Source organism: Myotis nattereri (assembly GCF_964212035.1).
Source record: "Myotis nattereri genome assembly, chromosome: 8".
NCBI lineage: Eukaryota > Metazoa > Chordata > Mammalia > Chiroptera > Vespertilionidae > Myotis > Myotis nattereri.
In genome coordinates, this window is record NC_138083.1 from 87,553,017 (window position 1) to 87,576,374 (window position 23,358).

A 23,358-nucleotide genomic window follows, 5' to 3' on the forward strand; every position below is an offset into this window, starting at 1 on the left:
GTAGAGCGCGGGACACGTATTAATATGCTTTTTATAGACTAGCGGTAGAATGCGGGTAACGTATAAATATGTTTATTTTTATACTTTTTTATTGCTCTAAAGGGATGCTAACATGCAGATATACGAATTCCAAAGGACAAAATTTGGGTCTCTAACACATACAATGGTGAATTATGTATGTACTTCCAGGTATAAAGGTAATCAATCTATTCAACTGCAAAAATGGCCCGCGCCACCTGTTAGCGCGTGATAAAAACTACCTGTAAACAATGTGTTAATATATTACTTATAATGGATGCTTAGAGTACTTGGGCTCAATTCTCTCACAGAATCACATCTGAGAAAAGTTGCTATGAGGTAACTAGTAAATAACAATGAAAGAATGTATAATCAATAAAATTAATAGAAAAATTTAAAACAAAAACCTGATAATGCAAAATTAGGCAAAAAAAAGGAGACTAAAGAAACCAAACATGGGATGAATAAAAACAAATAAGGAGAAAGTACATTTAAATCCAAACATCGCTGGAACCGGTTTGGCTCAGTGGATAGAGCATCGGCCTGCGGACTGAAGGGTCGCAGGTTCGATTCCGGTCAGGGGCGTGTGCCTGGGTTGCGGGCACATCCCCAGTGGGAGGTGTGCAGGGGGCAGCTGATCGATGTTTCTCTCTCATCGATGTTTCTAACTATCTCTCTCCCTCTCTGTAAAAAATCAATAAAATATATATATTTTTTTTAAAAAATAAATAAATCCAAACATCAACTATGTTATATGTAAATTAACTACTCCAATAAAAAGCAAAGAAAAACCAACAGCTAACATTATACTTAATGGTTAAATGAATGCTTTTCTTTTAGGAACAAGGCAGCAAAGATACCCTCTCTTACCACTTCTGTTCAACATTGTACAACTTCTATTCAGTATTCCTAGCCAATGCAATAAGATATAAAAAATAATTGAAACATATAAATAAGAAAGAACAAAGTCAAACTGTCTTTACTTACAGATGACACAATCACATATAGTATAGAAAATCCTAAAGTGTCTCAAAAAAGCTATTAGAACTGGTAAACAAGTTTCTTACAGCAATATACAAACACCAATTGTATTTCTGTATACGATGAGAAATTGTATCAAAAAAATATTTAAAAATAAATTCAGCAAAATATATATGAACAGCACTGGTGGCAGTGAAGTTTTAGGTTTCAGGTGGAAGTATGATTTCATTATATGTCAACCTGCAATGAAATGGCAGCTTAAGACTTTTTCTGCTGTGTTGGGAACACAACAATCTAAACAAAGGACAAAGGTGGATAGCATAGGTCAGTGGTCGGCAAACCGCGGCTAGCAAGCCACATGTGGCTCTTTGCCCATTGAGTGTGGCTCTTCCACAAAATACCACATGCGAGCGCACACTTACAGTGCGATTCAAACTTCGTGGCCCATGTGCAGAAGTCGGTTTTCGGCCTGGGCGAGTCTATTTTGAAGAAGTGGCATTAGAAGAAGTGGGCGGTGTCTGTCGGTCAGGCGCAGGCGGGCCGCGGGATACACAGCGCAGGGGAGGCGCGCGATTAATGCATGAGTTGAGTGAGCCAGTCAGTCAGCAGTCTCATTGTGCAGTGGTTAGTGCTAGTTGCTCCACAAATCGCGCGCAGGTGACAAAAGTACCCACTTGAAGCATAAAGTTACCTGTATTTTTCCAACCAGCTGCAAATCCTACAGGTATTTTTGTCATCAATTTAAGAATTGTAATTCTTTTGTGTTGGTGGCTTTATTATTATAAAATGAAACATTTTTTTAGGTGCCCTGTTTGAGATGGCTACAAAGAAGAAGCAAAGAAAAACGGAAGACGAAAATCGTGAATTTAAAGTTGAATGTACCTACCTATATAGTTTAAGTTTAAAAAATTTGGCTCTCAAAAGAAAGTTCAATCGTCGTACTGTTGATATTTGGCTCTGTTGACTAATGAGTTTGCCGACCATTGGCATAGGTTAAAAGGGCTGGGCATGCCAAGACCGGTTTGGCTCAGTGGATAGAGCGTAGGCCTGCGGACTGAGGGGTCCCGGGTTCGGTTCCGGTCGGGGGCATGTACCTGGGTTGCGGGCATATCCCCAGTGGGGGATGTGCAGGAGGCAGCTGGTCGATGTTTCTCTCTCATCGATGTTTCTGACTCTCTATCTCTCTCCCTTCCTCTCTGTTAAAAATCAATAAAATATATTAAAAAAAAAAAAAAAAGGGCTGGGCTGTGCTGGATATTGTCCCTTCACACCCGTACATCTACTGTTCACCCTGCTCTGTGCCTCAGGAGGTGGATATTAGTTTATGCACTGCTTCACTTGGGGTTTTGTGCTCTCTGGCTTGCAATTAAATTTAGCCAAAAGTGGGAGGAGAATCGTAGAGTGACCAATTTTCCTGATTTGCCCCTAACAGAGGAGCTGCTCAGGATGTGGGACTTTCAGTGCTAAATCCTAAGCAAACTGGGATGAATTGGTTACCCTATGAGTGGTTCTCAACCTTCTGGCCTTTTAAATACAGTTCCTCATGTTGTGACCCAACCATAAAGTTATTTTCATTGCTACTTCATAACTGTAATGTTGCTACTGTTATGAATCATAATGTAAATATCTGATATGCAGGATGGTCTTAGGCGACCCCTGTGAAAGGGTCTTTCGACCACCAAAGGGGTCGCGACCCACAGGTTGAGAACCGCTACCCTACATCCTGGCTTCCCTCTTCCTGGGCCAGGAATTGGAAGTAATTGTGTTTCTTTTAGCAAAGGCCACAGCTCCTATTGGGCAGCTCTATCCTATAGCTACCCTCTCTAGGATCTGGTAATCAATCTCTCCCCTTGTAACTAAGACCTAAAGGTAGTAACTGCTCATCATTGTTTGTCTACAGGCTGTTCTCCATCCCTTGTTGATTTCTGTGACCCTGCCCATCTTTTTCATGAAACGTTGAGTTACCCCAATTGAATGAGCCCACTGTCTTCTGCTAGAATACTGACTGATACATTTGGTTTATTTTTTCCATAACCACTATTACTACCTGATACTATACTGTATATTAATTTATTTCCTGTTTTCCCCACTGCTGGGGTCCAGCCCCAGCAGGTCCAGGGGTCCCCAAAAGTGTAGACGGAGTCGGCGAAGAAGGAATGACATGGAGACAGCGTTCAGTTGATCAGCAACCTAGCCAGGATCTCTAGCCAAGTTCTGGTCAGGATCTCCAGTGAAGTTCTGGTTAGGATCTCCAGCCAGGTTCTGTGTCCATGTTCTCTTGCTAGGTTCTCCAGGTTCTCCAGCCAGGTTCTGTAGCCATGTTCCCTCACTAGGTTCTCCAGCCAGGTTCTGTCCAGGTTCTCCAGCCAGGTTCAGTCCAGGTTCTCCAGCCAGGTTCAGTCACCAGGTTCTAGTCAGGTTCTCTTGCCATGTTCTATCCAGGTTCTGTAGCCAGGTTCTGTCTCTAGGTTCTTCAGCCAGGTTCTCTCGCTAGGTTCTGTCTCTAGGTTCTGTGGCCAGTTTCTGTCCAGGATCTTTTGCCATGTTCTCTCGCTAGGTTCTGTCTCTAGGTTCTGTGGCCAGTTTCTGTGTCTAGGTTCTGTGTTCTCTTGCTAGGTTCTCCAGCCAGGTTCTGTAGCCATGTTCCCTCGCTAGGTTCTCCAGCCAGGTTCTGTCCAGGTTCTCCAGCCAGTTTCTGTAGCCATGTCCCCTCGCTAGGTTCTCCAGCCAGGTTCTGTCGCCAGGTTCTGTAGCCGGGTTCTTCAGCCAGGTTCTGTCTAGGTTCTCCAACCAAATTCTGTAGCCAGGTTCTGTCCAGAATCTTTTGCCATGTTCTCTCGCTAGGTTCTGTCTCTAGGTTCTGTGGCCAGTTTCTGTCCAGGATCTTTTGCCATGTTCTCTCCAGCGAAGTTCTTCTGTCTCTAGGTTCTGTGTAGGTTCTGTGTCTAGGTTCTGTGTCCTGTTGTCTTGTTACATCTGTATTTATACCAGTTGATCCCAATCCTATCAATCTCTATTCCAAAGGTTAGGGCGTTTCTTATCTCCATTCCAGGGAGTAAAGATTATGTAGCTTAAGCATGATTGTTCGTAGTTAAAGTGATTAATTACCCGCCTGGCACTTAGTTAAGGGGTTTTATTCCCTCCCTAACTTCAGGGGAAAATCCCTACCTGGGGAAACAACCTTTCTCAGAGAGGTGACCTTGGTTAAAACACATAGTGCCAAGAAGGTGAGCAAACATATTAAGAACAGTATGCCATATATGCCAGGTCCCTTGAAACAGCAAGGATGGACCGGCTCCCGGCACCCCACTAGAATGTAAGCTCCTTGAGGGCAAAGTCTTGTCTGTTCAGTTCACTGCTATATCCCTCACACTTAGACCAGTGCCTGGCACAGAGTAAACCCTCTCAATAATAATAATATTATTTGGGCAATAATAATAAGCTATGATCTTATTAACTAATAAGCATTTATCAACAATAAGTATTTGTTGAATAGTTAAATTATTTGAAGGATACATAAATGTTAGCAATGACTATCTCTCAATAGACTTGCAGGTTATTTAAACTTTCTGTTTTGTGTCTTTCTACATTTTATAAATGCACTTTTGTATATAGCTATAATTTAAAATGTTATTTTATACGCACTCTAAGAGAAACAAACAGATGCAATATAATATGTATACCAATTTATGTAAAACTTCAAGGAGGAGGCCCAGTGATTCTAAGGAAAGATGAGAACTAGAGGCCTTAGAACAGATTCTTAAAGAAAGACAAATTCTAAATACAGGATAAGTAATATAAAATAAATAAAATAAAGATGCTCCAAAACTAAAAAGAGGCAGAAGATCTAGATTAAAAGAAAGGGATAATAGAAGTTGAATTTCTTAGAAAAAAACACAGCAGCAATGGGAGGTCCAAAATAAAGCAGCAGCAAAATATGATGTGAAAATGAGACCCTGTAGGACATCTGAACAAAGTTTGGGTCATAATTATTGTACTAAAAATAACAGGGGCTACTATTTATAAAGAATTTAGTACCAGCCAGGTCTGTTCTCAGGGTTTATATATAGGATCTCAGCTAGAGCCTGTGGTGCTTGTTATAGTAATAACTAGAGGCCCGGTGCATGAAACTCGTGCATGGGTAGGGTCCCTAGGCCTGGCTGGCAATCAGAGCCGATCTTTGGGGCGACTGGTGGAGCAATTGGGGGGCCTCCACTGACACCCGCCTTGGAGGGGCCCAGTGGGGCGATCGGGGGGTGGGGAGGTGCTGCTGGCACCTGCCTTGGCTGGCCTGGGGCCTGTGGGCTGGGGGCAGCTCCTGTGTTGAGCATTTGGCCCCTGGTGGTCAGTGCACATCATAGTGACCAGTCACTCCATTGGTCGTTCCAGTGTTCGCTTGCTTTGCATATTAGGCTTTTATTATATAGGATGGGCCCCACTGAATATTGTTCCCCCAGTATCTAAATCCTTGTGTAGTTCTCACCCACAGTGACTCTGGAACTGGTTATGTGACTTGCTTGGTGAATGACACATTAACACATGTAACACAAACAGGTTAGAAAGTGCTTTGCCTCCCAGGGCTTGGCCTCTGTCTGAGTTTGGAAACTAGCTGCCCTGTGGAAGAGTCTGGACTAGTTTGCTAGAGATACGTACATGGCCCAGGCCATAGAAAGCACCAACAGCCAACGTGTGTAACTGATACCGGCTTAGACCTGCCCTAGCTGAGCCATTAGACCTCTGCATGAGGATCTCAGGCAAGACCTGAACATAAAACTGCCCAGCTGAACCCAGCCCCACTTGATGACATACAGAACCCAGGGAAATAACACGGTTTAAAAATGCCTGATCTTTTAGGTCACTGTTTTGAGGTCCCTTTTTCTGGAGTAATAGATAGACATGATCCTCAAAATAACCTCCAAGACATGAATTAGTATGTACGTATACTAATATATACGAAACAGAATCATAAAAATAAAGTAACTTGCGCCCTAACTGGTTTGGCTCAGTGGATAGTCACCTTGTGGACTGAAGGGTCCCATGTTCGATTCTGGCCAAGGGCACATGCCCGGGTTGCAGGGCATGCAAGAGGGAGCCAATCAATGATTCTCATCATTGATGTTTCTCTCTCTCTCTCTCCTTTACTCTTCCTCTCTGAAATCAATAAAAATATATTTTAAAAAAAAGATTTTAAAAGGGGAGTATCAAATACTGACAGATCGGTGATAAGGTGACTATAATGGGGAAAACGGATGATTTGAGGACTTAAAGGAGGAAGGCGTTCCATGAGAATGTGATTGCCGGAATTCACAAGAACCTCACGTGACTGTGCTCGCGCTGCAGAGCTGGTACTTCCTGGTAGTGACGCGTGGGCGATGCAGCATGCCAGTCACACTGGTGACACCGATAGAGCAATGGTGACCCCACGCCCAAACCACCGAGAGAGAGAGAGAGAGAGAGAGAGAGAGAGAGAGAGAGCTGCTTCTCACCTGACAGCAGCTGGTGGTCCTGGGATTCGGAATTGAACGGTATCTCCATGGGCTGCGACTGGCCCCCTGGCCCCCCAGGAGCGCCCGGAGCGTCAGCATGGCCTCGGGAAGCTTTTCTGGTCCAGGTCGGGCTCCGAGACCCGGAGGCTACTGGCCACCGCGGGGCTGGGGAGCGAACCACTGCGGAGCCGGAGATAGAATTCCTGACACTGGGCTACCAAAAACGTCCTCTCGGTGCAAAAGAAATAAAGGAGGAAGCGAAGCCTCCTATTTACATGTACTCAGCTTCCTCCCTCCCCAGGCAGGCGTCAGGCATTGCCCCTCGGGGACCTGGATTCCCGGTTCCCAGCCCAGCCACCTTCCAGCCCCACTGGGTGAATGGCAGCCACGTCAGGCAGAGCTGGGGAGACCTGGCACCGCGCTCCTCGCTTCCCGGCCTAGTCCCAGCCCCACCGCTGGTCCGGCTCATCACCGTCTGTCCTCCCTGCCTCCCGACGGAGGGCTGGTTCGCGCGGAGGCACCCACGCCCTGACCCGCCCACCCCCGGGTCCCGGTGTTCATTCAGTGGAACCCAGGGGCCAGCAAGGGCGGCCCGACCCAGCTCGCCGGGCCTCGGAGCCGCGCCCGGGGCGACCCCGGCGGCCTCGACTCCCCGCGGCCTCCGGAAAGCACACGCGGCTCCCTGGCGGCACGGCGAGGCCGCTTCCCAGGCGGGACCCCACGCGACCCTGCGCCTCTCGCGAGCCCACGGCCCCGGCCCCGCGAGGCACCAGCTCGGGCCGCTCTAGGAGGCGGGCGGACCGGACCCGCAGCTCTATGGCTGGGCGCGCACTGCGCAAGCGCCGGGCGGCGCGGGGCGAGCGCGGGAGGGCGGCCGAGTTTAACGCCCGCGCGTCCGCGGAGCTGCTGCAGCCCAGAGGGGGCCCCGCCCGACCGTAGCGAGGGGCCTGGGAGCGGGCACAGGCCCCTGGCCCGTGTGCCGGTTCTGGACGTGAATGTCGGAACACGCCTCCCGGGAAAGCGCCCTGGGCGGGGTAGGTTTTGACTCCCGGACGAGTTCGCCCTCGGTTACCCGCTTTGCCTCCCCCGCGCGCGTGCTCGTCTCCTGCCCTCCTGCCCCCCACCCCGCCCCGCCACCCGGTCCCGGAGCATTGCGGGGCTCGGAGCCCCCTGGGGCCTTGCGAACAGGCCCGTCGCGGGCCCCAGGGACGCAGTAGGCGGGCGGGAGCCGTCCCGGTGCGGGCTGCTCTGGTTGTGGGACCGCATTGGAGCAGCGGGGCCGGGACAACCGGAGACCTGGCCGTTAATCCCGCATTCCTGGGAAAACAGCCGGTTGTCTCTTCTGCCATCAAGAAAGGCCAGAGGGGCCCTAGCCGGTTTGGCCTGCAGACTGAAGGGTTCCGGGTTTGATTCCGGGCAAGGGCACATCCCTTCCTCTCTGAAGTAAAATAAAAATTATGTATATATACTTTAGAGGCCCGATGCTCAAAAATTTGTGCGAGAGTAGACCTTCTTTCCACCGGCTGCCAGCATCGGCTTCCCTCCAGCACCTGGGACCCAGGCTTTGTCAGGAAGGGCGTCTGGTCTAATTAGCATATTGCCCTTTTATCATTATAGATACTAGAGGCCCTGGGCACGGATTTGTGCACTGGTGGGGGGGGGGGGGCGTTTCCTGCAGGGATCAGCCGCTCAGCCCCGTCAACCAAGTGGTGGTCCCCCTGTGGGAGGCACTGACCACCAGGGGGCAGCTCCTGTGTTGAGCATCTGCCCCTAGTGGTCAATGCGCATCATAGCGACTGGTCGGCTTGTTGGTCAGTTGCTGGGCTTTTATTATATAGGATCTGCCTAAGCAACCCTTTCAACTGGTTGCTATGACAATGCACTGACCACCAGGGGGCAGACATTCACCACAGGAGCTGCCCCCAGGTGGTCAGTGCGCTCCCATAGCCAACCTCCTGCTGCGGGCCAACCTCGTGGTCCCTCCCCCAGCTGGCCAGCCCCGGTCAGCCTGATCAGTACTAGGCGAGATGCCTGATTGGGCCCCTATTGCTGGCCAGGCCAGGGACCCCAACTGTGCACCGGGCTCGAATATATATATATATATATATACATATATATATATATATGTATATATTGGCCATAGTGTTGCATTCTAAAAGTTTGCTTGCCAGCACAGCCCTCATGACCAAGGGATCAAGGTGGAAAGAAGGCCTGAGATGGAGTGGGGAGTGGGCCGCAGAGCATCAGGGTAGGGAAGCTAGTACTGTGTTCTTGGGAATAAAGGGGGAATTAGGCGGAGAATTGAGACTGGTGAGACATGCGACTTGGTTAAGATGCTTGGAAGAAAAGGTACAGGTATGAGCCCTAGCCGGTTTGGCTCAGTGGATAGAGTGGCAGCCCACGGACTGAAGGGTCCCAGGCCTTTGGGGCGCGTGTGGGAGGCAACCAATCTGTGTGAGAGATGTTTCTTTCTCTCTGTCTCCCCCTGCCCCCCTTCCACTCTCTGAAAACCAATGGGAAAAATATCGGGTGAGGATTAACAATTAAAAAAGGTTCAGGTGTGAGAAAATGGCGGCTGGCCGAGGGGATGGTAAAGGTAGAGAAAGAGGGCTTCCTGTTCCAGCCCAAGACCCTCTTGAAATATATGAAATGTTCAGAGTGCATGGATGCGACCCGGATGTACCTGTAAGGAACTCGTTTGGGTCCAGCCCTCACAAGTAGCAAGTACGGACACTTTTTTTTTTTTTTTTTTTAAAGAGCATTACTGAGGCATAAAAGACATACAAGAATTAGCAAATACTAAAACCATACGATTTGATATGTCTTGTCATATGCATACAACCATGAAATCACCACAATCAAAATAGTGAACACATGCAGCAACCCCCAAAAGTTTTCTCCTTCCCTTGGTAACACCCCCTCTCCCACAGCCCCCTCCCAGCGGTCTGCTTTCTGTCGCTATAGAGTAGTTTTCATTTTCTAGAGATTTTATTAAGTGGAATCATACAGAATGCACTCTTTTTTGGTCAGGTTTCTTTCACTTATTTTGCGTCTTACCTGTATTACCATGTGTGTCAATATTCCATTTCTTTTTGTGCTAAGTATTCCATTGGATATATATGCCACAATTTGCTTATCTGATGGGCATTTGGGTTCAGTTTTTTACTATTACAAATAAAACTGCTATGAACACTCATGTGTAAGTATTTACATGGACATATTTTTTTTTCTTACATGGTAGGTAAGTTTCAGAAACTGCTACACCGTTTGCAGAGCGGCTAAACCATTTTGCATCCCCACCAGCAGTGTATGAGAATGACATTGTTGACATACCACTTTTAACAGGTTTCTAGTAAAACAAAATGAGAAAGTTAATCAAAAGTTAATTCTCATGTACCAAGGGAGAGGGTTTTGTTGACCTTTTACCCAGAGGTGATGATGTGAATATAGATCTTCTGGGTGTTTAATCAAGAAAACCAAACAGGCCCTGACCGGTTTAGCTCAGTGGATAGAGCGTTGGCCTGCGGACTGAGGGGTCCCAGGTTTGATTCCAGTCGAGGGCATGTACCTTGGTTGCAGGCACATCCCCAGTAGGGGGTGTGCATGAGGCAGCTGATCGATGTTTCTCTCTCATTGATGTTTCTAACTCTCTATCCCTCTCCCTTCCTCTCTGTAAAAAATCAATAAAATATATATTAAAAAAAAAAAAAGAAAACCAAACTGTTGGGTTGGCTGAAACAACCCTAGACCCAGCTGTACGTAGTCCATACCAGCTCACACTGAAGCGGTCCCTCTAAGTTAGGTAAGGAACTCAGAGGTTTCCAGAGAGATCAGGAGTGATAAGACAGGCATGGGAAACGAGAGAAGATTCTCAAGAATGAAACTGATAGGCCATCCACTCATAGTCTACCTGGTTTCTCTTTCCTATTCCATTTTCTCTTGGGGAAGACTAGGCCAAATGAACATATGTCTGATTTAGGCATAGAGACATGGTTCTTAATTTTTTTCAGATAATGATGAAAACTATGGAACTTTCCCTTAGAAAGTTGAACATGAAGATCCATATGTGAACTTTTGCTTATCATGTATAATATTGTATTGGAAATAAATTTGATACGCTATATACACAATCTTTGCAAATAATTAATTTCAGCCCTAGCTGGTTTGGCTCAGTGGGATAGAGTGTCGGCCTGCGGACTGAAGGGTTCTAGGTTCGATTCTGGTCAGGGGTGCATGCCTGAGTTGTGGGCTTGATCTCCAGTAGGGGATGTGCAGGAGGCAGCCAATCAGTGGTTCTTTCTCATCATTGATGTTTCTATCTCTCTTTCCCTCTCCCTTCCTCTCTGAAATCAATAAAGATATATATTTAAAAAAATTAATTTCAATGTAAGTATCAATTTCCAGTTCCAAGTGAAAAAGGAACATAAATCCAAATTGTGAAGCCACATTTAAAAATTAACTTTTCTTTTGATCAAATCAGTATTAACAAGTAGGCTGCTGCTGTGGGTTTTTTTTTTAACATGACATCTAAATGGACAGTATGACATTAAAAAATATATTTATTTATTTATTTCAGAGAGGAAGGGAGAGGGAAATAGAGAAAGAAACGTCAGTGATGAGAGAGAATCATTGATTGGCTGCTTCCTGCACAACACCTACTGGGGATTGAGCCTACAATCTGGGCATGTGCCCTTGACCAGAACTGAACCTGGGACCCTTCAGTCCGCAGGCCAACACTCTGTCCACTAAGCCAAACCGTCTAGGGCAACAATATGACATTTTTGACATGTTAACGTGCATGTCCAATTGACTTCGACTTTAAAAAAAACAGAACCAGTGTTGAAAAATCAGGTTCAGAAAAGGAAATACTAGCCACTGTAATCAGAGCTCCCAAAGAAACACCAGACTTCCCCAAGACCTTTAAAGTTGAATTCAGATCAGGTCATTTCCTTTATCTTCAACCAATGAGGCCATTGGCATCAGTATGAAAAGTCTTCAATTCTAAGTAACTGAAAATCAAGTCACAGCAGTTTCAACAACCCTTGGTTTGTCTTTATCACAATGTTGTAGGTTGAACTGTGTCCCTGGAAAAATATATGTTTAACACCTAACCTCTGGTACCTGCAAATGTGACTTTATTTGGAAATAGGATCTTTGTAGATGTAATCAACTCAAGACAAGGTCATACTGGATTAACATGGGCCCTAATCCAACGACTGGTGTCCTTATAAGAAAAGGTAAATTCAGACACAGGAGAGGTGCCATGTGAGCAGGGAGGCAGAGACTAACGTGAAGCATCCACAAGGCAAAGAACACCACGCATGGCCGGCAGCCGTTAGAAGTTAGGGCCCGGTAGGGGCCGATCCTTCAAAGGGAGCATGGCCCTGCCAGCACCTTTATCTTGGACTTCTAACCTCCAGAGCTGTGAGAATACATTTCTGTTGCATGAAGCCACTCTGTTTGTGGTACCAGAAGTGGGGTTCTGCTGTAACAAACACCCAATAATGCAGATGTGTATTGAAATTGGGTAATGGCTAGAGGAGTTTTAAGGCTCATGATAGAAAAATAACTAGGATGCCTTGAAGAGATTGTTAGTAGAAATATGGACATGAATGGTGATTCTGGAGGGGCTCAGAAAGAAGTGAAAAGGACGGTGAGAACTGCCCTCTCATCTCAGAGAATACATCTGTTATCACGAACAGAATGTTACTAAAAACCATGAGCGTTAGAGATACTTCTGGTGAGGACTCAGACAGAAGCAAGGGCTTGGTTCTTACAGACCCTGGCTCAGAAGCGAGGACGTTTCTTCCTATTTATGGTCACCGAGTTGGGTAGCCGATCCCAGACCCAGAGTGACTGACCTAAGTGCTCTTGAAGTACTCGGGAGAATTTGTGTGATAGAAGACTGTGTGTCCTATGGCAAAAGGCACGTACATGCACCAAAGAAAGAAAACATGTTGGAGGCTAGAGTTGGGACTGGAGTGTCTGCGTCCCATGACCTGGGGCCCAGGAAACGGGAAGCTGGCAGGAACATAGGAATGGGAGGCCTGCCTTCCCAGGCTCCACTATTCCTCACTCCTTGTTCCCTCTCACCACCAGGCTTCCGGATGCTAAGCTACTTGGGGGCAATGAGTATTTATTGAATTACCCCCTCAGATTCCTCAAAACTCAACTTTGCTAGTTTTTATTTTGGTAATTTTAGTTAACACATAAATGCCTTCAGCAATTAACACCTAAGAGAGAGTTTGATTCCTCTCCTATCAGGCCTGATTTCCCTTCCAGATACTGTCACTTCTGAAGACTTGGTGAGCAAAGCTGTTGTGGGTAAGAGGGATGTGAACTTGGGGTGAGAGTCTTGTGTCCAAAGGTTGTGGGATTCTCATTAAGTGAGGCCAATCAGAAGACTGAAGACTTCAAATGGATAGTTGCCTTTTTTTAAAATAGATGATGATCACATGATTCCATGTTTTTAATAGCATTTAATAGTTTTTTTCTGATTGTGAACTGCACATGTTAATAATACAGAAAATGAGGAAGTATAAATCACCCACAATCTCACTTCCCATGGGAACATTGTTAACATTTTGGAGTATTTTCTGTTAGTTTGTTTTTATCCCAACCCTGTTTTTTTTGGTAAAAATCTTGTTTGGGAAATCATTTTTAGTGACCGATTTTTAACATTTATACTTCAACTGTTTAGCACTAGAATGTAATGCAAGATGTATTATAATAAAATTTGAGTTTTAAGTTTTGCTTTGAAATTATTCCCTCAGGAGTAAGGAGCACAAGAATATGATTGGAGAAGTGCTGGAGGATGGGGGGAGTTGTGGGAAGAGGTCAGGGAATTGGTGTTCTTTGCTTTTATTCCCTGGGCCAGAAAGTGTCTGGAAACTGGCAGCTAGTCCCTGGGGCAGCAGTTCACTAGGTACACTTGGGGCTTCACTGTGGTTGAAAGACCATAGGAGTGAGAACAGGTAGCCTCTTTTTAAAAATATATTTTTTAATTGATTTCAGAGGGGAAGGGAGAGGGAGATAGAAACATCAAATATGAGAGAGAATAATTCTTTGGCTGCCTCCTGCACGCCCCACACTGGGGATTGAGCCCGCAACCCGGGCATATGCCCCAACCGGGAACGAACTGTGACCTCCTGGTCCATAAGTTGCTGCTCAACCACTGAGCCATGCCGGCCGGGCCACAAGTAGCCTCTTGAAACACACACACACATCGGTGCCCACCTTTGAGAGCAAGAGTCAGAGCAATTGCCATGGCCTTCCCCTCCTCTCTCAGTAGGTCCATACTTGTAAAGGAAAAAAGCCCATGACCTTTTAGATCTGTGACCAGCCAATAAGCCAGCTGCCAGTGACAAAGTTTGAGTAGCAATGTCAGGTTCTGGCCCATCAAAAGCAGGAGGTGGATGGGCATAAGTGGGGTCTGCCCACAGAGCTCACCTTTCCTCTTGATTTTGCAGAAATGCTCTCCTGGTCAGGTCTTTTGCATGGGAAGTCAATCTACCTGGCAACCCCCTGTGGTCTGAGGATTCACTTTATGGGCAAGAGAAGCAAAGGAGTTCATAGGGCTGCTTGGAGAGACCAAGGTCAGACTCGCTTAATTTCTAATCCTCTCAGCTGGACGGTGTTAATTGAAGCCTCTGGAAATGAGGGAGAAGAGGAAGGAAACTGATATTAAGCAACTTGTCTAAATTGCACATTATCTTTATCTTGTTTATTTTTTAAAACGTTTTTATTTCAGAGAGGAAGGGAGAGGGAGAGAGAGAAACGTCAATGATGAGAATCAGATTGGTTGCTTCCTACACGCCCCCTACTGGGGATCTGAGCCACATCCTGGGCATGTGCCCTGACCGGGTATCAAACCGTGACCTCCTGGTTCATGGGTCGATGCTTAACCAGCCAGGCTGCACATTATCTTTTAAAATCTGTGAATCTGGACCTAGCTGGTTTGGCTCAGTGGATAGAGCTTCGGCCTATGGACTAAAGGGTCCTGAGCTCAATTCCAGCCCAGGGCACATGCATGGGTTGCAAGCTTGGCCCTCAGTAGGGGCATGCAGGAGACAGCCAATCGATGATTCTCTCTCATCATTGATGTTTCTTTCTCTCCCTCTCCCTCCCTCTCAGAAATCAATAAAAATAAAATCAAATCTATGAATCTGTTGTGCAAGATCCATTTAAGGTAAACATTGTTCCCCCCTGGACTGCCTCCATCCCAAAAGAAACAAGGCCTGAGCAAAAGGGAAAGACATGAATTACTTTCCATCCAGCTGGTGAAGGAAAAAACAATTACCTTTGACATCTAACTTATATTGGTGCCCTCCCCTCCCCTTTATATACACGTAGAATGTTGAAGCTCTAACTAAGAGCTCACCTACTTCAGCTCCTTTAAACTGAGGGTCCAGACCAGGGGTCCTCCAACTTTTGAAACAGGGGGCCAGTTCACTGTCCCTCAGACCGTTGGAGGGCCGGACTATAGTTAAAAAAAAAACTATGAACAAATTCCTATGCACACTGCACATATCTTATCTTGAAGTGAAAAAACAAAACGGGAACAAATGCAGTATTTGTATTTGCATGTGGCCCGCGGGCCGTAGTTTGAGGACCCCTGGTCCAGACTGTCAGGTGACTTGCTTACAGCTGCAGAATGAATGGAAAAGAACCAGCAAGAACAAAGGTCTCTGCTTCAAGGCTATTCCTTTTCTCACCTGTAAATCTCCTTCATGCAGATAGTCCACATTTGCAGATTGATAATTTGTAGAAGACATTGTGTATATATTAGTGTGAGATGGTATGTCTACCATTGTCATTTACCAACGAAGTCACAATCCGAGTTAACAAGTTAGCTAATCTCCTAGGACTTGGAAGAGATGCTACGGAGAGTATGTGCTTTTCTTAATACTTCTCCACTACCCTGGGCTTCCACTCCCTTTCATACCCTTTCTCTCTAATTTTAGAGTTTTAAATATTTATTGCAAGAAAATTTGGAAGACACAGAAAAGTGTAAGAGAAAATGAAATAATCTATGTCATCACTCAGAACCAATATAGCACTTTAAGATTTATTTCCAGTATTTAATGCATAAATATATTTTTACATGGAATCATGCTGTACATAATTGTCTTATGTATTTTTACATAAGTTATTAATGCTTTGTCATTTATATCAACATCACTTTTAAGACTGTATACATCCCTGCTGGTTTCGGAAGCATAATTTATAGGTAGAATGTGGAAGTCAAAAGGCAGTGCTTAAGGCTTCTGGTTTGATTGCCAGAGGCAGTATCTACTCACATCCCACTTGCAACGTTAGCGTCCCAGTTTCCCTGAATTGTTAGTTGCGTGAGGGACATCTCAACTCTTGCTTCAATATAGCGTTTTTAATTCCAGCAAGGCTGAACACTTAGTGCCCATTGAATTTCTTCTTTTGTGTTTTGCCTATTTAAGAAACCTTTATTTTGTTGTGACTTTCTAATGGGGAGACAGTGTAGAGAAACGGAAGGGTTCTGGATTCCTGATGCCTGGTTCAGTCTAACCTCGCCACTGGGTAGCGACATGACACAGAGTAAGCCGTGATCCTAAGCCTTCATTCCTCGTCTGCAAAATATGGGCGTCTGACAAATAACGAGTACATATACACAAAGCCCGAACAAGTACCTATTGCGTTTCTTACTGATCTGTAAGAACTCTGTGTAAAGAATATCCTCCTTCTGTAACAGATGGTGTATCGTTCCTAGTTTGTCCTACCCTTTCAGCTTGGATCTTTCTCTGTGGAAGAAAACAGGAGTTGACTAGCTCTTGTTACATGTTACCATCTTTTCCAAATGATTCTCTCCCTTTCTTTTTTCATTCTAAGCTTGAGCAGTTAGCCCTCCTGCCATTCCTGCTGGTTAATACACGCTCATCTGCGTATGCCCCAACTGGAGTACTACCTCTCTGTTTATCCTCTGCATGCCCATAGGTTTCTATTTTTGGTGAGTGATAACTGTTAGGTATTTTGAGTAACATGTTTTTCTGTTGCTGGCTAGCTTATACCCCTTTCCACATTGTAGAGAAGTACCAGTCTAGGGGTACTTTTCCTGCCAGGTCCCTCAGAAGATGGGAATCTCTGGATGGACCATGACTGTTGCCACTACCCTTTAGCTTCGTCTTGAACCGAATTCATGAGACTGAATGCTGCTGATATAAAACAAAACTAACTGTGTGTGAGGTGCTTGGAGAATAAGTCACAGACCCAGCAACTGACAAATATTCTTCAGCACCAGAGCCCAAGGCAGTGCATGAGGAACTGTGGGGGTGCAGCCCCCAGTGATATGGTAGCCATAGCAGCAGCTGATCCTGAGCACTGGAAGGTGGAAGTTGATAGCAGCTTTGTCAGTCTTACTGTTAGGAACCAAAGATGTCTTTCTGTCTGGGAGAGGGACATTCAGACAGACTCTCAACCTCCAGGCTGGGGTCTTTCTGGCCCTACCCCCACCCCCACGAAAGGTCTAGCCTACAGGTAGGGCAAGGAAACTACTTATTAACCCTTTTTCTGGGTCACACCAGATGAAGACAAAACTCACCACCCCGTGGTCCAAGGACTCCAGGGTTTTTCTATTAACAAACTTTTCCTGGCTCCTACTTTACTGTAGGCACTGCTTAAGAGACTGGCTGCATCCACACGTCTTACAAAGCTGACTCTACTTCACCAGGAACTCACCCGGCATGCTCCACACAAAGGGGACTTTTAATTTTTCAGACTTTCTTCCGGGCCTGTGTCTGTGTTCTCCCTCATCCTTCAGATCATTTTTCCTTGACCAAGGTTGGGTTAGGGACTCCTTAATGGCACGTGGCACTGATCATACTAGTGCCATTGCTGGGTTGCCCTGCTCATTAAACTGTACAAAATGTCTTTATTTTCCATTATACCTAGATCCTGGCACAAAGCAAGCACTCAAAAAGAACTGCTGGATAAATAATCTGAATTATTGTCTCACTCTGGTCGGCCCTGGGCTCATTAAATCACTAATGAAACTGTTCCCCTATCGGTCTTGCTGTCCTGTCACTGTTCTTAATTGATTAGTAAACTTTTGCATTCCTGAGACAAAATGTCCCTCATATTAACCACACCGTCCCCCAAGCCTGGCACACCAGCGATCAGACGCAGTGACAGCACGGACTGCTTACCCTCTTCATGACATTCTCCTGGAAACTGAGGTTTCAATGCAAAAGTCCCATTTTTCCTATTTCCTGAGTATTCCTAATGAGAAGAAAAAAGGAGGAAGCAACAATTCTTCCATCTACTGTTCTGAGTAATCACAGGAAAAGCTTCAAGGGACATTGTGCATGCGCACGGGGGAGTGCTGCATAAAGTCAGACTGACTCGAGACCTAGGAGTTCACAACCTTCATGGAGTCTTGCTCAAAGTAAACCCTTTTGATTAACAAACATAAACATTTGACAGAAGTATTTACAATATTCATTGTATTCACCAGTTACTTTACAGTGTGGACTCTCTGATGGCGCATGAGGACTGATCTGTGCCGGAAAGCCTTCCCACATTCATTACATATATAAGCCTCATCCCCAGAGTGGATTCTCTGATGCTGAACAAGGGCTGAGCTCCTTTTGAATGTTTTGCCACATTCAATACACTGATAAGGTTCCTCTCCACTATGAATTCTCTGATGTCTAATGAGGTTTGAGCTCAAACTGAAGGCTCTTCCACACTCATTGCATTCATAGGGCTTCTCTCCACTATGTATTCTCTGATGGGTTATTAGCTCCGAGCTCTGCCTGAATGCTTTCCCACATTCATTACATTCATAAGGTCTCTCTCCTGTGTGGATTCGCTGGTGTCTTACAAGCTTTGAGCTTTGGCTAAAGGTTTTCCCACACTCATTACACTCATAGGGTTTCTCACCAGTATGAATTCTTTGATGGATGATGAGATATGAACTTTGACTGAATGCTTTGCCACATTCATTACACTTACAAGCTTTCTCACCTGTATGAATTTTCCGATGTCTAATGAGGGCCGAGCTCTGATTGAAGGCTTTTCCACACTCACTACATTCATATGCTTTCTCACCACTGTGGATTCTCTGATGAATAATCAGATATGACCTCAAGCTAAAGGCCTTCCCACACTGGCTGCATTTGTAGGGCTTTTCTCCGGTATGGATTCTCTGATGTTGTGTTAGAGAGGAATGCTGTTTAAAGCTGTGCCCACATACATCACATCTATGAGGTCTCTCATCCGTAGGAACTTTCTGAAATGTTCTAGAGCTTGTACTTAAAATCAGGCTTCTCTGCGGCTCATGGTGGAATCTCTTTCCTAGAGATCTGTGTGTGATGGCTTGACTACAACTGCCTGCTGGGGAAGGGGAGCTTCCTAATTTCTCCCCTGAAGCACTTCCTTGCAGCCTCTTGAAGTGGCTTTTGTGTTCACTAATTCTTCCGAATGAGAGTTCCTGGAGAAGTCCTGCTTTTCCTCCTGAAATATCCTTCTTTGCCGCTGATCCATTGTTCTCACAATCTGAAATGATAATAGCAAAAACCAGATTTTTAGTTTCTCCAGTCACTCTCAATACTCACTTTCTATGTGAGAGAAAACAGATGCTCCAACCACAAAAGATGTCACTATTCACAGATATCTGTAACACTGACTCTGTGGACACCTCCTCCCTTCCAGAAATTAGCCTGATTTCTGTGGCTGTTTCTTCTCAGAGTCAAGACCAACCACTCAAACATGAGTTCCTTCAGATTTTGTGCTGGGCTCTCATGTATCATCCCCAGTCTACAAAATGTCCATCCCCTAGACTTCAATTACTAATGTACTTATGTTATACGCTAATCAGATCCCCAGTTCTATCCTGTTTCCTCTGGTAAGCTCTAGACTTGCATATCCAATGCTGACTGGACATATTACTTGTGAATATTTCACAAGCACCTAAATACATCATCCGTGTGTTTTTTCCTTTATGTTTTCCATGTATATGAAATAGGCCCACTATTAACCAAGCAGTTTAAGACTGAAACCTGAAACCTCAACTCCTAGCCACATGCTCCACTTTAACAATGACCAGCTACTGCAATACAATAAATACCGATAAGCAGGAGTCGGCTTTGATATTCCCCACCTCTCACCACAATACACCTTGATTTATTCACTGTGGCCACTTGATTATAACAGTTTCTAACAGGGCTCTATCTACTCTTACCTTCAAATGCATTCTCCATCCTGCACCTAAATTTTAAAACACACACCCAATCATGTCATTCCCTTGTCCAAATCCCTTCACATGTACCCACTGCACTGTACAAACTAAGTAGAATGACATACAGGTTTCCACAATCTGGGTCCCATTTTCCTGTCTAGTTTCTCTTACCACCTCTCCTCTATAAATTCTCTGTCCAAGTTAAATTGAATTTTCTGCATTCCCCACAATGGGCTATAGTCTCTCACCTTCAGGACTTTGCGGCCTTTGCTTGTGTGATACTATCTAATAAAGAGGGAATATACTAATTGACCCTCACGCTGTCACAAAGATGGCAGCACCCACAGCCAATAAGGAGGGAATATGCTAATTGACCACCCTGCCCTCAAAGATGGCGACGCCCACAGCCAATAAGGAGGGAATATGTGAACTGACTGCCTGCCTTCAAAGATGGCGGCACCCACAGCCAATAAGGAGGGAATATGTGAACTGACTGCCTGCCTTCAAAGATGGCGGCACCCACAGCCAATAAGGAGGGAATATGCAAATTGACTGCCACACCCTAAATGATGGCGGCACCCAGTCCCATCAGCCCCACCGGGGTGGCAGCCACGTGCCTGCCTCCGGAGTCCCCCAGTCCCCTCAGCTCCCCAGTTGCCCAGGGCTGCCCGAGGCTCAGGTAACCAGGGCCGGCCAAGGCTTGCGCTGCTGGCAGTGGCAGCAGCAGAGGTGTGATGGAGCATCACCTTCCCCTGATCGCTGGGTCGCCTCCTGCTCCTGAGGGCTCCCGGACTGTGAGAGGGGGCAGGCCAGGCTGAGGAACCACCCTCCAGTGCATGAATTTTCCTGCACCAGGCCTCTAGTATTATAATTAACTAGAGGGCCGGTGCATGGGTAGGGTCCCTAGGCCTCGCTGGCCATCAGGGCCGATCGGGGCCTTCTGGCTGCTGGCCGGGGTCTTTCTTCCTTTGTTCCACACCGCCCCCTGGTGTTCAGCACACATAATGGCGAGCAATTGAACTCCCAGTCTCCTGGTCAAACTCCCACGGGGACACTTTTCATATTAGGCTTTTATATATATAGATATTTGTTCTTCATCCCCAGTTCTGGGCACAGTGTTTAAATTTCCTAAGTGGTAGGTGTGAGAGGAGTGCCTTCTGTTATTCATAAGCCCCTACCAACCATACCTGGGTTTATGCTAATGAGCTGACTCTTGGAGGTAGGCTGATTGCCATCGGAACCAAGTGACTAGAACATTGGAACTTTCAGCCCCATTCCCTGACCTTCAGGAAGAAGGGCTGGGTTGAGTTAGCTAATCATCGACAGCCAATGATTTAATCAATTGTGCCCAGGTAATGAAACCTCCATAAAAACCTTAAAGGGGTTCAGAGAGCTTCCAGGATGGTGAATGCATCCAAGTGCCAGGAGAATGGCACCCCAAACTTCACAGCTACAGAAGCTCTGCACTCAGGACCTTTCTGGACTTTACCCTATGTACCGCTAGTTCATTTGTATCCTTTATAATAAATCAGTAGTAGTAAGGTGTTTCCCTGAGTCCTGTGAGCCATTCGAGCAAATTATGAAACCGGAGGAGGGATTGTGGAACTGCCAATTCACAAAAGTCAGATGTGTGGGTAACCTGGACTCATTACATGCAACTGGCATCTGTAGTGGGGGTCAGTCTTGTGGGACTGAAACCTTAACCTGTGGGATCTGCACTCATTTTGGGGAGTTAGTGTCAGAACTGCTTACTGTGAGGGAAAACCTCATACATCCGGTGTCAGAAATATTGAGACAGTCTTTTCCTTTAGCCTATTTTCCCACCTATTTACCTGGCTTCTTCCCACTTCTAGTTCAAGTCTTAGATGTGTCTTTAAGAATTATTCCTTGAACTGCTAAGATTGGGTATAGTGCCCAGTGCCTACTCTTATTCTATAATTTACTACACTATACTGCAATTGCCTTTTTGCTTGTCCACCACCTACATAAACCTGAAAGTTCCTTGAAGATAGAGACCCAGTGCCTATCACCATATCAGACATGTATTAGTACCCAGGTAAGATATACAATGAAGGAGTAAGTAAAGAAACGACAGGCAGCTGACACAAGGAAGCCTGAATGGTTTGTGTGAAGGTTGCTGAATACAAAGTGGCTAAATTCTAGGTCAGAGCACCTCTGGCCTAGAATAATAAAGGTGAGGCTTACATGTGGCTTGTTTGCAAAATGCAATTCATTGTGTATCTTCAAGGCCAGAGGCCTAACTGATAACAGTTCCCAGATGAATTTCTGTTTCTTACCACTTTGGGGGGAAAGGCAAGGTTCCCAAGGTTTCAGCTGTGCCTTTAAAGGCTGGAGTTGGATGTTTAACTCTTGGGATGCTCCAAGACGTGTCCAATCCTTCCAGGGTAATGCCTGTCCTTGCGGACTAGCCGGAATCTGAAACCAGTAAAATATGGTTAGCGTGGTGAGAAAATCCCTAGGGAAACGCTTAGTAAAAATCCCAGAGGTTAACGAAGACATCCCCGGTCATGAGGGACAAGGGAAAAATAACTACTTATGGTAGAGAAGGGCATGGCCCTCGTAGTCACATCAGGGTCATGGTTCAGTAGAGACAAATTTTCATCCTACTGTTATGACGCCACATGCTCCAGTGTGTAAATTCCTTTTCCCACAACATAGTGCATCTCCCAGTCCCCACCTGCTGTCCAGGATCATCAAATTCCCTCTCCAAATCCTCCAACAGAGTCACAGCTTCCTCGCCACTTTTTGGGCCATATTGCTGAACCCAGGCCTGCAGCTCCTCGGGCAGGATGCTCAGGAACTGCTCCAGCACCAGCAGCTCCAGGATCTGCTCCTTCGTGTGCAGCTCCGGCATGAGCCACTGGTAGCACAGCTCCTGGAGTCGGCCCAGAGCCTCCCGGGGCCCGGGCGTCTCCTGGTAGCAAAACTTTCTGAACTGCTGGCGAAACAATTCTTGGCAAGATCGGGTACTCCCATTCTGCTTTAATGCCTGCCCCCAGGGAGGGCTTTCTTCTACTTTCACTAGGATTAGTTCTCGTTCCTGAGGGTCTGGAGGTAGCAGGGTTGAAACGGCTCTGGATTCCACAGCCATCCCGGCCTGAAACAGCTGATAAAAAACTCACAACTGGGTTCTCTACTTCAGAAGTTCTCTGAGTAACCTCTTCTTTCCTGAAGGGTGGAAAAGCACTGTTAACCTACAGCAGCGAAAAAAACCCTCAAAGAACTGATAATAATAAACATCAGCCAGCCCAGCAACATACTGAAAGGGAGCTAGTTTGAGATTGTAAATAAATAATAATCAAGTGTCAAACTAAAAATCACTCATGTCTTTCACTGTCTCCTATTTTGTAGGATTTCTATCACCAATTCTATAAGAAATTATTGTAGAAGCAAAACAATGCAATATTAACATGAGTCACATACTGAGAAATTTCCTTTTTAATTCTTTCTATTCTGATGCATCGAGGAGAAAAATCTGTCTTTAACACATATGTAAAACTTGCAGAACTCTTTTTTTAAAAATATATTTTTATTGATTTCAGAGAGAAAGGGAGAGGGAGAGAAACATCAATGATGAGAGAGAATCATTGATCGGCTGCCTCCTGCAGGCCCCCCACTGGGGATCAAGCCTGCAACCCCGGCATG

At 45.7% G+C, this 23,358-nt stretch overlaps 1 protein-coding gene across 1 annotated transcript; it reads right to left on the reverse strand.

Annotated features, from left to right (window-relative positions):
- Positions 1-7,042: 7,042 nt before the first annotated feature.
- On the reverse strand, positions 7,043-22,804 carry ZNF397 (zinc finger protein 397; the record flags this gene model as incomplete). The annotated part of the gene is made up of 3 exons (XM_081096575.1): positions 7,043-7,470; positions 21,990-22,128; positions 22,391-22,804. The coding sequence occupies 3 exons, from the start codon at positions 22,802-22,804 to the stop codon at positions 7,043-7,045; spliced, it is 981 nt and encodes a 326-aa protein (XP_080952701.1).
- Between the last annotated feature and the right edge of the window lie 554 nt (positions 22,805-23,358).